The sequence below is a fragment of the Scophthalmus maximus genome, chromosome 19 (assembly GCF_022379125.1).
Source record: "Scophthalmus maximus strain ysfricsl-2021 chromosome 19, ASM2237912v1, whole genome shotgun sequence".
NCBI lineage: Eukaryota > Metazoa > Chordata > Actinopteri > Pleuronectiformes > Scophthalmidae > Scophthalmus > Scophthalmus maximus.
Genome location: NC_061533.1, coordinates 10,556,527 through 10,570,817, shown reverse-complemented (window position 1 = coordinate 10,570,817; position 14,291 = coordinate 10,556,527). Strand labels below are relative to the sequence as shown.

General features: G+C 39.1%; 1 protein-coding gene across 3 annotated transcripts in view; it reads left to right on the top strand.

The window, feature by feature from the left end:
- Positions 1–14,291, top strand: part of grid2 (glutamate receptor, ionotropic, delta 2) — a 434,177-nt gene that overhangs the window by 257,268 nt on the left and 162,618 nt on the right. For all 3 annotated transcript variants that reach the window (XM_035639568.2, XM_035639565.2, XM_035639566.2), the window contains exon 4: positions 4,558–4,763. In XM_035639568.2, coding sequence (XP_035495461.1) covers positions 4,558–4,763 — 206 coding nt within the window. The remainder of the gene's footprint in view (positions 1–4,557; positions 4,764–14,291) is intronic.

The window sequence follows — 14,291 nt, the reverse complement described above, 5'->3', positions numbered from 1 at the left end:
ACCTGCATTTGTAAAGACCAAGCCATCTGAACCAACGGCTACACCATGCTGTTCCAATCCAGTCCACCGGGCGGCAGTGATGCAATCATAGGCTTTATATGAAGTGGATTCATTTTACGGTAGCTATCTTGAGGGGGGTGGGGTCAGACTGCGGGATGATGTCAGTATCCATGGTGTTATCAACGCCACGTGACTTCTCAAACTGTATTGGGTTCTCCAACCATGCGTAGGCCGTGTTCATCGTGGTGTCCATGGCAATTCGCAGAGCAAAATCACAACACAATGTACTGATGTTATACCGACCTCAGCCTATTGGAGTACTTGACCGATTGGGCATTATTAGATGATGGATTCATGTACTTTCGTTAAGTACTGGTCCCTGCTCCATTTGGAGTTCCTGTAAAGGTATCTATAGTTCCCAGAAAAAAGTTCCTTTATAGTGTACAAAACCTCAGTGACTCAGGGTCATACAGACACTCTAAAAGTTTTAAAGCATGTTGCAAAAACTACTTAGGTGAATGGGGAATAGCATGGCAGCAGTAATACACTCATCCATATTAGAAGAGGTCTGGGACTGTGGGGATGCGCAGTGTGTCTTGCATGGGGGGCTTAAGGTGACAGTGCTTGAGGAAAAAGCTGTTGAGGTGATGGGTGCTCATGGTGTTAATGGACCGGCACTGACTCCCAGGGGAATGTTTCTTAAACAGAAGGTTGGCCGTGTGGGCAAGGTCGGTGGCAATTTTACCCATCTTTTTATCTGCTATGATGTCCTGAAGCTCCTTGATGAAGAGCAAATGACAGTCAATGATCCGCTCAGTGGCGGGGACTACATGTTCAAGCAACGTCCTTTGAACAGCAGGAGGCAGAAAATCAACTGAGCTTTGATGGAGAGAATGGAGGTCTTTTTTGACTATTAATGTGTAAAAGTTGGACAACGATATTTCCACATTTGAAAGTCAAAGCCGCACATAACCCCTCATCTTCAATATCTTTTGGCTATAGCCCAAAAGGAACTCCTGACTTTTGCTGTGTATTATAGTTAATTTTACTTCTATTTTGCACCGTTTTAACATCAATGCAATTTCTTTACTACATTATTATGTTAAATCTCTTTGATTTGATTTCATATGCATTGCATTTCACCTGAACTTCCGAGTTCCCTCTCTTAATTACAAACTTACAATTCATATTGTATTTCAATTCATAATGATTTTGACCATATTGTATTGTGGTATATCTAACATTGCCTTTAACCAAGTTTAATATCATGGCTTTATACAAGTTATTAAGACATATATTGTTTGTTTTTCTAGTGCACTGAGTTTGAGTGAGCTGAATGGAATGGGGCATTTGTCTTTGTTTTTTTAAGCTCCTCTCACAGTGGAGAAAGGTAAATGCATTTGACATACAACCTGTACTATAAGCTAGTGGAGAAAGGATTGATGATGGCAAATAAAGCCGGACTGACCCTCCATTCAGTCACCAAAGCAAGCGAGCAGGCCAAGAGAATAACTGACAGGTGGACTCAAAGTTACAAGGCCAATAACACAGCCACTAAAATAGCCAGATATTGCATAAACAACATACACAGTTTACAGACACATGGGCCTATTCATAAACACATTTTGGAGAAAACTCCACTGGCACAAAATAATTTGTAATGTAGACCAAGGATTGTGTGCATGACGATAAGCAACTAAATGTTATCCAATGGGCTCACGGCATTGTTTAATGTCTTCTTCCTCTGTGGATAAAAGCCTTTTGATTCTGTTGATTTACATAGGCTTCTTTTTACTGTAGAGAACATAAATCAGAGAGTGTTAAATGTTTGTGTAGCTTGGCACTATTGAATATAAATGGCATTGGCTGTGACAGGATAAATATAGATATTTAAGAATTAGGGGCTAAGCTTAAATCGTGTGTGTGTGTGTGTGTGTGTGTGTGTGTGTGTGTGTGTGTGTGTGTGTGTGTGTGTGTGTGTGTGTGTGTGTGTGTGTGTGTGTGTGTGTGTGTGTGTGTGTGTGTGTGTGTGTGTGTGTGTGTGTGTGTGTGTCATACATCTTTTTGACAGTGTTTGATCTGGTGCTTATTGATGATGATTGGGAAGTGAAAGTAATTCCACCTTTATTGTAATGAAAAACAGCAGCACGATAAACTAAACAAGGTTTAAATATTGTCTTTGAAATAAACCTTCGTTGACAACTGTTGTTCCTACAGCCTTAAGTAAATGAGGACTTCATTCACCATCAATATTACCTGCAATCTTAATTTTGCAATTGCTTGAATGTACAGTATGGCTGGAAATTGCAGCATTGCTGTTGATTATTGTGTAGCCATTAATAATAAAGGTTACAAATAATTACTACTATTTCTACAAATTATTATTTCTGCTAATAATACCAATTATCTGTAATGCTTTGTTACCTGTGTGCTCCTGGACATATTCAAGCTCTGTTATTTTGCCACTAAAGATCCTAGTGTCTCTGTTTGCTCATCTACATATCTCATCATCACACTCAAGCACAGGTACACAAAGGGATATGACAACATCACAATTGGCAGACACACTGCAATTGTAGATCCATGAGTCAGTATGTTGGGCTACCACAAAGAGACAATATATCTAAACAGATAAACAGGTCTGTTCCTATAGCTTGGGTGCCCAGCTGTTTTCCATTGGAGACCTTCATCTATGCCGCTGCGGGAAAGAAAAAATAATTTGCGAGCAAAATAATTAATTCAACTTTTCACCACAAAATACTATCACTTCACTGTGATGTTTGTCCCCCGCCATGTCGTTTTGCCGTCGCTAGAATACTGACAACGTTCCCTTGTAATTTTCTCACTGTGAAAAAAAATAGTGTTAATGCGGGATCTGTTTAAATTCCTCCCACTGCCCTTGCTTGATCTTCCTCACTCACAGTCGGCTTGTCAAAATCATTTGCATGTGCATGGACAGGGTTTTGTGTCTTTTCTCTTGATTCATTTATTTCTGAATCAGTGCCGTTGCATGGAGTCTCTCCCCTTAATATGGTGTCAAACCTCCAAAATTTGGCCTTGATGCAATCACGCCATCGCCCCCAGCACCCTGGTCCTTAACTAGTCTAATCAATCCAGTTAATTGCTTAGCCATGACACTGGAAATGACGACAGTGTCATCCGTTTTCCATATCAAATACATCATTAGGTAGTTGCTTCACACGCGCACACACATGCACACACACATACCGTCGACATCATTAGCAGTGGTCTCAACCAAAGTGCCTTAATCAGGATTACCTTGACCTGCAATGTAGCTCATTAAGTGTAGAGGTGTCAAGGCAGTAAGCGTACTGACACCAGCATCTTGGTTATGTTATCATATAAAAATAATTCTTAATAGAGATAATTACAGTGCTTGGTGCTTTAATTGAAAGTCTCAACAGAGTTATTTCTTCCTTCACCATCCCATGAGGAACATATGACTGTATATTGAGCATACAAAAAAAAATCCTTTCAACTGATGAAAGCCAACAAGTCTCTTCCACTTCACTTCCATGTAAGACTGACAATATACTTGGGAGAAAGGTGTGTTTAAAATGCATCACTCTTTTTTTTTGTTCGGAGGACAGATGCTTCCAATTACTTAGGAAACCAGCCAAGGTTTTTAGTCTTTGGGGAACACAATTCTCAATCTCCCATTTAGTTTTGTTCAGATCGACCTTCCAATCTTTGTCTAGACAGTCCCTGTGGTCTGAATTGATCCATATTTTTGGGGTTTAGTTTTAAATGAAGCTGAATGTCAAAACCATAGCAGTGATAGTAATCTTATATTTTCAAATGATTTGACAAGGTAGATGCTTGTAAGACTTAAAAACAAACAGGCCAAAGAAAGATCCTTGAGGAACATCACAGGAAATGAAATGAGAAACATGAATAAAGGAGGTTATGTTTGGTCAGAAATCATCCATGTATGACAGCAAATCATAATTGAATTATACCATCACCTGAATACTACATTTTGAAACTTAACCACTACTGAACTCTGACCTGAAGTTAATTTATCGAACCAAAACATTTCACTTTGGAAACTATCTTACTCATGGTTAAATTAAGATGTTCTGACATTCAAATTACACAGTCAATTTGAGGCAATTTCCAAAAACAATTCCAGCATTCACTTATCTCAGGGTTCTCAAATTGAATATAGAAAATGTAACATGTAAACAATTCAAAAGCTCTTATCAAATTACCCTATTTCATCGAAATCAACTTAGTCCTAAACATTGAAGTCAACTCAAACAATGGTCGGACAAATTCAGATGCAAAAATTAAAGATATACAAATGAGAAACTTTGCTAGAAGTTCAATAAATTTCTTTATTGCAGTAGAACTGCACAGCTTACATATACCTTAGCACACATTGGACTGTATGTAAGATATTGATATCATCAGGCAGGCAGGCAGGCAGGCAGGCAGGCAGGCGGGCGGGCGGGCGGGCGTATGTGTGTGTGTGTGTGTATTTTATGGCCCGCTACAGCAAAATCTGTAGTCACACTTTCTCATCTCTTTCGCCAGATATTCGTGGTATAGAGGATTTTCTGGACCGGACCTCTCAGCAGGGAATGGACGTTTCCCTACAGAAGGTGGAATCTAATATCAACATGATGATCACAAGTCTGTTCCGAACAATGCGTGTGGAAGAGCTGCATCGATACAGGGATACACTTCGCAGAGCCGTGCTGTTCATGAGCCCAGCCACTGCGAAGGCATTTATCACTGAGGTAAGGAAAGTGTTTTTTGTTCCAGGTTTTTTTTTTTCTTTTCTTTTTTTCAGTCAATAATGTAAATGGAAAACACGAGTAAGAGTAGTCCAAGCTCTCCTCACAGCCCTTTCCATAGACATCAGAGCATGTTCAGTTGATCTAAATGCTTTGATACAGAAATGGAAAGAGGTTGTGTAGGTCAGCAGAGCTCCTCTTGGACTGGAATCAATTATTAATTGATTTTTCTTTTCTTCTTTTTTTCTTTTTTTTTTTAAAACCCGGTATACCTTTCAGTTCCTCTGACAAACCTCACGCGCGCACACATACACATACGTAAACATGAACTGTTGAAGGTAAAAAAAGAAGACAGGAATGCTAATTGGACAGCCACATATAGCGGTTGTGCTAACTTTGGGTAAAGCTAGAGTGTGTCCAACTTCCTCGCTCACTTTCTGCCAAGCCCTTTCCTTCTTTGCTCGATCACCATACAAATAGCAACTCTTGTCAAAAAGCTTGGGATGCCCACATGCGGCGACCATGGTTTTATCCTCCATTTCTGATACAGCGTCCGGTAGTCTGATGACATTGAATTAGGGAGAAGCTCAACAGTATTTGGCTTTCGCGACAATGCGTTATGCGGATATTTCACTCAAATTCAAATATTTCACTATTTTACAAGAATTTCGCATCTTTGTATTATATTTTCATTGCCTTCATATCTTATCTCATCTTGCTTAACATTTGCGTTGCGTTCGGTGTACACGCACCATAAGTGATCTCTCTCTAATAGTTTTCCAGAACAGCTAAACATATATCAGCTCGTCTAATGAACTGTTATATGTGATATACAGTAGGAACAATGTTCTACAGTTTCTCTCAGCTCCTATCAGACATGAACTCCAGAAAAAAGTCTGGCCATTTTCCGCAGTTTGCCGTTCACATGTGAAGAATGCAGCAGGAGATTGTCCAAGTCAGGCGTTGACACTAGCAGGGAAATCATCAGATTATTCAGGTGAGGGGTAGCGCCTACACCCACTCCCTTGCTGTGAATCTTCCAGAGATGTTCCTGCTGTATTCTCTAATGGGCTCACTCTGACATTTCTGGGAAATTTTACCAGGAGGCTGTCATGAAATGTTCTGGAAAATGTCTTTGTCAAATTTCCATGTCTCTCTCTCTCTATGTTTCTCTTTGTTTCTCTTCATGGTCAAGTTAGTATTGATTTAGGGTTCACAGTCTCAGACAAATTACTTAATATATGCAATGTTCTTCATATCTGTGGAAGAAGACAATTAGGGGAGTTCCTTTTGCTCTTAAACATAAATGATATGGAGGCCATGGCCGACAGCAGTAGGCCCCAGCATTAGTTATGAATTCATAATTTGAAGTGGTGGCTTAATCCCATGTGTCATGTCCTCATCTCGGTTTAATTAAAAATGACCTCGGAAAGAGCAATCACAATCTAATTTGGTTGGAGGCGTAACAGGGAGGGGTGATAGATGGGGTGTTATTGTGTGTCTGTGAGTGTGTTGGTGTCAGTATTTGTGAGTGTATGTGTGCGCGCAGTCTTAGCCTTGTAAGTATAGAATGGAAACAGTGAAGTGAGTATACTGTGCTGCCAGAGGACTATGACAGTGTGTCTCAAGGATTCACACCGTTGGATCACACTCAAGAAATCTTTAACCCTGCTTTAAGGGTTTTTTAGACCACTGAAGAGCAGAAAAACACCAATACAAACATTGTGTTGTGGTTTGGTTTAGGTGTTAGACCTTACGTTAGTACACAAAATGCTCATTACATTCTCCTATTGCATTTAAACATTATGCACACAGCGTTCCCCATATTCAACTGTACACTATGTTAATCAGAAGGTTTTTGTTGAACCAGTGCATGTGCCCTAATCAAATGGATGTTTACAAAGGAATGATTGAGACGTTATTTAAATTTTTGCTTTCTCAGTCGATAGGGGGCTAGAGTTTGATTAAACAACAGCAACATAAGAAAATAGAGAAAATACAGCGTATCAGACACATGTAATCGCTGTAATTTAGAATTAAACTATGATTGTGTTTTTCTTTTAAACAAATTTATCTGATAGACTGTCTACTGTAGGTAAGATCATGTGTCCCCTCACACATGATGTGCCTCACTGATCTGCCCAAACAAGGCAGATGATTGGTTCAAAATAGAAAATAAGGCCTCTGATGAGAGGGGGGAAAAAAGCGGAAGGGTCCAAAACTATTCAGAAATTGTTGATTGAATAGATGGTAATTATCCCTCATTCAGTTGTTTTATGAGATCTGATATACAATAGATGAGGAAAATTGGTTTAGCTATCACACAATATAAAAGTGTCGGCCTCCATTTGAGTGTGTGAGCCGAACCAAAAAGAGTTTCTCCCTCCTTCGGGAAGGTTGACAAAGAAGTCTTTTAATCTAATTTACTCAGACATCAAGAGGAGAGGGGATTCTGAGATGAAGTGTCGGGAGATGCTAAAGATTGGTGGATAAGATTGATGATTGCATATCTCTCTCTCTCTCTCTCTCTCACTCCCTCTCTCCCCGGCAAGATAGTGAGGAGGGGTGAGGGGGAGAGGGATAGTTATACAAGTACTGAAAGAGAGACACAGACTGGTATAGAGAGACATGTGGAAATGGACGGAGATTACTGGGACCACGTTTTTTTTTTCTCTCTATCAGAGTTATTTGTGAGGTCATTTGTCACAGAGCACCTCCCATCCAGATGAATTAGGCACTGATGTAAGATACGAACTGAAAGCTGTTCCAAAATTACCAGACGTGGCAGATGGAGTGAGACAGGAAGATGTGAGATATGGTGGGCTGACAAGAGGATGGAATGCAATTTTGGAAATGCAAGGAAGTGCCCAAATCTAACCTTCCCTAACCTTAACAAAGTAGGTTTTGTGTTTAAACCTCACCAAACATACATTTATATTTGTGCAATTCTGTCCTCAAACAGTATTTATTCTTCTCCAGGTATTCTGAAACAGTTTGCACTTAAGTCTCTGTAATTGTCCCCTCTATCCAAATTGTCTTCAACCAGATGGGCAGGAGACAAAACAACAATTGTGCTTTAGTTCAAAGGATTTGTTGAAAAACCCTGAAAAAAGGTGGCAAAGGAAAGGATTGAACAAAAAAAAGGGCAAAGTACTCTACGGATAAGCAAAACAACTAATAATGTTTTAACACATTTTTCTAGGCCACTGCTTAATATTTTTTTGACAGAACATCATCTTGGAGTTTTTGGAAATAAGATTGACATTCTTCACCATGTTATGACATTATATGGACCAAACAACTAATTGATTAAAGGGGAAAATAATCGACAGAGCAATCGATAATGGAAATAGTCGTCAGTTGCAGCCCTAGTGGGTTTTATGTCTGTATTGTAATGTGAGCACAGCAGGAAATAGCACATTTCAACATCTGCTGGATTATAATCAGCATGTCTTCCATCATGCACATCTACTGCACAAGCAAATCTATATTCTCATGACCAACAGGCTCATTAAGTTTTTTTGTTCTAGGTCAACAAGTCTAGGTCAACAACAAGGCAACTTGTAATTCCCTTTAGGCATTTTTTGGTATTTTAACGTGCAATCGGTTTGGATACGATTAATTTTGAAATGTGTCTAAAAGAGGCTCAATTGTGTTTATGATGAGCACAATGGGATTGCTTGTGAATTTGTGAAGAGGTTTAGCTCTGAGCCTTGGGCTCTACTGCCTTAATGAGTGCCGCATATTTTTTGTTGTTGTTGTTTTCTGTTTACTGTAACTTAAACAGTTGAACTTTAACTTCCATGTTAAAGAGGATTGCTGTTGGTCTATAATTTATTCTTGTAATAAAGATTTAATTGAGGGAAATCACGGTTTATTTAGCATTGTCTGCCATAGAACATTTTTAATATCAAAAATAATAATTAATCAATAACTGATAACATATTTTACCCATGATTAATGAAGGAAATTTCTTAAAATGCACATCATAATTGTCTTATTCCACCCACCTAATGGAGACAGAAGAGCAAATATTATTTTTTTTCCTTGGGACCATTGCCTTGGCAATTGCCTTATTAAAAATATTACTTGTCATGATTATTGAATTAATTACTATAATGAACGTATGATCATAGATATTACTACAGTCGTTGAATCAATGATGCTTAGTACCTAAAAGATAAAGTAACAAAAACAGACCATCTCATAATATAATAATCAAAGGCCAAATTAATATTCTGTTTCACTATCCCTGTCACTCACTTAGGCTTCATATTATATATGCAAAAGGAAGTGGAAAACATGAATTTTGCCATTTGATCTCAAAGCGTTAAAATTTTAAAACGTCATTTTGGGACTATTTTCTCTTTAACTGACATTTCTTACTTGAAGGATCATCAAACGAGTTGGAGATTGTTCCAGAGATGACAGATGTCGCCAATGAAACATGAAGGAAAATATACCGTATAAGACATGCTGAAAAATGTATTCCCTCTACAAGGCTGTATCCCCGGCACACGTTTTTTTTTGCCTATGTGAAGCCTGCTATGATCTGTCTCCGGGCGTTTACGACTGAAAGACCCAGACAATTCTAGGACGTTGTAAAGAGCGGGCAACAACGTTTGTCCAGGAGCAGAAAAAGATTACATTTAATAATGTATATGACCCCAACGTACAACACATGCGCTAACCATAAGGCCAAAACCCCCCAGTCACGGCTTCCGTCGCTAGCGCCTCTCTTACGTCATCGGTGAATGATGTTTGCAAACTGAACACAGTTTTGTGTGCTGTGGTCTGCACCATTTTTTATTTGTTTTCAATTCACAGAGCCAGGCCTGAGCCAAAAAAAAAAACAGTTAGCAGACCGTGAGAAAATATTCACTGAATTTACATTAAAGTGTATTGGATTAAAATAGCTTACTGCTCTTTTAACAGCATCACTACCATGTAAAATACATTCACAAAACATGATGTGTGTAAGTGAGATCAAATTGAAGGCACATTTTAAGGATAGGTGTGGTCTGACCTATGAGTACGGAGTTCTTATGGAGCAATGTAGTAATCACTACTAAGTACTCATGGGTCAGGACGTCTTCTCTTGCTGACAGTTCAAGAAAATCGAACAGAAATAGCACTGCTCTGGAATAGCCTGGAGAACATGCATTTGGAAGAGGAGGAACTCAAGTTACTTTTCTCAGTGGGTGGAGTGTTGTTCTTATTGTCACGGTGGATGGCTCTGCTGTGAGCGGTTTTATATTTAAGTTGTTGAGCTGTAGTTATTCTTCAAGATTGTATTTTTTTTCTTGTAGTTTGACTATGTTGTTTTGCACAGCTATCTATTTTTCTATGTTTTGTTTGATTTTAGACAGTAGCACAACCCCTTTAGAATTACGATGTACCCATTACAGTGCCCTAATCTCTACATGAATTTTCTCAAAGTGTGGTAGAGGCAGCAGGATGAATTTCAGTTCCAAAGTGAGAAATTAGTACTACTCATGTTTGTGTGCAGACATTTAACGGCAACTATCAGATTTTGACTTTGAGAGGGGTCGGACTTTCAAATATTTGATCTATGAGTGTTCAAAGCTACAGATCACATCTTTAATGCAGGACTTACAGCTTTGGTCGCAAGTGAGAATTTAGTTCAGTGAAGAGGTTTGAAATTGCGTGGCATACCCAATGGACACATACAGAAAATCTCCATGCAATGCAAACACTAAGCTTGACACAGTGGATAGTTGCTAAAAATATTATTATATAAGTCACTTTATGCCAGAAGCAGGACCCAAATGCAGAGGTGGTGAAAAAGGATATTTAATAATAAAACGAAAAGTCAAAATCCAAACAAGAGTGTCCACAACATGTAGCAACAAGTAAAACTGAAACACTGGAGCCAGGGGGAAAAATCACAGGAACGGACTCGGGCAAAACGCAGGACTGGGTGGAAAATAACCGTAATACACCGAGGGAAAATAAGAACAGACCGGGAGTATAACAGACGAACAAACACTGACAAAGGGAAGCACGGAGACTAAATACACACGAGGAGGTCGGGGCAAATAGAACATAGGTGAGACACATTGGGAACAGGTGCAGACAATCACAGGGGCAGGAGACACAGGAAAAACAAGACACCAGAAACAAGACACAGGACAGGAAGTGAAGCAACACAAGGAAAAGGACTTCAAAATAAAACAGGAAACAACAAGGGATCAAGAAAGCAATACAACCGACACAACGAAAATTACAACAAGGGGAACAACAAAACAAACCATAGAGTCCTCCACAACTCAACAGTCCATGATCCCCGCGGATCATGACAATATATTGTACAATCTATCATATGCGTTATTGTGTTGAGGTTATGGGTGTGTGGAATTTGGGATTCACCCTTTTTTCTTGTTGTACAAATATAAATATTGTTAATTTTGAATATTGATCTAACATTTAACAAAAGGAGGAGTTCAGTCTGGTATTAGTCATAGTCTAGCAAGGGCCTTAACGGTTAATGTAATTTTTTACCGAAGGTTATCAAAATATTGTATTAATTCTTACTGCAGGCAAGACAGAGACAGTGACAAGAGGGCAAATGTTTTGATTACACATTTCAGACAGACACTCCATTGGAAACTGATACATCGTTGAATTTTGCTGATATCTGCTGAAATGCTCCGCCAGAAGGCAACTGTTTCCCACAATTTCATCTATTCAGATTCAGTGAAAGCAACACCGATGAAGTGCGGAAACATTTATTTGGTCAGTTAAAAATAAATAGCCCTCATCACCCAGTGACACACCCACCTCATTTTTTCACAGTCCCTTGTATCTAAAAAAAACAAAAAACAGGCATCATTGTACAGCAAATGATAATTCCTATCATATGACATATAATAATGATGGATGAATAATAAAGCTGATGATGGAAGATATGGACATTTCTTTCCATTGGAAACATTCTCAGTATGTCATTGCAGAGTGGAACAACATGGCATGCAACTATTTTTAAGCAGCACCAATAGTCATGGGCAATTTTGGTACCAATCTGATCTCTTTTTTAAACTGCATTTTGATTCATGCTCTTCGATCATCCAAGAGGGGTCTGGAATAGGCTTCTACTGCTAATGCAGCCTTAAATCAGCTGTTGTGATGCCGTCGTGCTCCACTGCCAATGATGAATATTTATTGTCTCATCAACACCCTCTGCATGAATTTTCCACAATTTCTAATGAATTGCATGTGACTCCTTTTTGTCCCAAGGGCCATTAAATATATAATAGTGAGAGAGGAGTTGGCCGTCAATTCAAGTCAAAAAGGGATTTCTGTGGGACACATATATTATATTATATAATAATAGATTATATTATATTGATAAAAATACATTTGCAGTCTTGGATATAAGAAACAAACTGATCTAACATGATCTAATCTTTTTTTTCTGTTTATGAATCAAAGTAACCGTGATGTCACTGATGATATGATATTTTGTCTTTCCTTGTGTATTTCAGTGCCATTGTATCTTTATGTGCTATGGTTGATTTAAGATCTTTGATATAGATTTATAATCTCACTAATTTAATTGTCAATCATTCTGACTACTAATGCATAGAGAATAGCTATATCACAGATCTATTTGATGAAATGTCATTGTCCTTTAAAATGAAGGGAAATTAGAGAAATTCCAATATAGAAATGTATGACACTATGGCTCAGTATCAGAAATTCAATTTCCAAATGCTCTCATCCTTTTTCTCTTTCCCTGTGATTCGTCCTCTTCTGCTTACTGACATGTGAAGGCCATTCTCTCAGTCTAAAGTCAACTTTAACTGAACTTTTTCCACATTAAACTCTCAGCTGTAGAGGGCAGTGGGTTGTGGACCTGGCATGGTCAGAACAAACTGAAGGGGAGAAAAAATTGCCGTGATTAACATGCTGATTTGTGGGGAGATCGGCTGAAATCTTTGACTTATTGAGATTTCCTTTGTTTTTTTTGTTTTACACACACACAATTGTGCGAACTCGCTGTGATGTCTTTGCTTTGGCGATTGGGCAGAAGGAACAAATATTGAGATTTATGGGACCGTGTAGGAGATGTATATAGGAGTGGAAGTAAAATGGAGAGGAGTTCCATGATGAAATGACAGACAGGGAGAACGTGGACAGAAGGGCACTGAGGTTCATTTTGAGAAAATGTGATGTGAAGAAAAAATGGGTGGCATGGGAAAGTGGGTGGATAGGGAAAGAAGTCCTGGTAGGAACATTTCTCCATGGATTGATTGCTTTGACACTTTCACAATATCCACACACCACATTGACCTGCTTTATTGACATTAGAAGACATGCATATCTCCCTTTCCAGGATATGGGACATTTAATACACCTATTACATGCATGGCTCAATTCCATTATGACTCTGAAATCTTTGTGTTCCTTATTGAGGTTAGTCTAAAAGTGATTAAGAAGGGCAAGGCGAAAAGGCAGGACAGCTAAAGAGCCATTAATGGATAATTTACGGGTGCAGGATGAACATGTGAAGAGAAAATTAATAGAAAAGGTAAAGGCAAAAGATGATGGCAAGAAACAGAAGGACACAGCAGAGACAAAGAAAAACCAATGACAGAATGAGGAACACATGCAGATCTGACATCCATAATAAAGGGTTTCAAGTATGTTACATTCCAGCTTGTCACACAAACAATGTATTTATGGTGCACCAGACCAGGCTACAAAAAGACAGTATAGACCTACTCATGTAGGCTGATTGTTAAAGTTCACCATTACAGTAAGATCTGAAGGACTGCCTCTCACTAGCGCTGCATGTGACTTGGTAGCACCGACAACAAATGTTTGGTAAGAATCCATTCACACGCGTACAACAGCGGCAGCGAGTTACCATGCAAGACACTGACGTATTCAGAAGCAACTGGGTTCGGCGTGTTGCCCAAGGACACTTGACATGACATGTTGACATGTTGACAGGAGGATCTGGGGATCAAGCTTCCAATTCTGCGATTGGTGGACACCAGTTGGGGCACAGTTGTCCTTGCACCTGAAGCGAGTTAATAGTGCATAGTCTGAACTCAATTTAACCTGACCATGCCAAAACAAACAAACAGAACATTTGCAGGTTGTTAGTAACCCAATCCTGTTTTGCTTTAGGGACCACTGATGGTCACCATGTGTACTGTATCATGTATTCAGACCACACACGCACACACACACACACACACACATGCATACAGTGAAGAAGATAGATTTTCTGTTCACCATTTTCCAGTGCAGTTAAAAGGGCACTTCAGGGGCTTTGCTGTAGTTCTCTCCTTGAACTTTATCACCAGACGGAGGTGGCATTATGTTCTTATCTCAACAAACAGGGGGTTTGTGTGTGTGTGTGCGTGCGTGCGTGTGTGTGTGTGTCTGTGTGTGCGTGCGTGCGTGTGTGTGCGTGCGTCGTTGATGCACAATGACATTAAGCTTTTATCTGTGCACATGGAAGTGGAACCACAATGATTATGGAGCATTACTGCTAAAGGA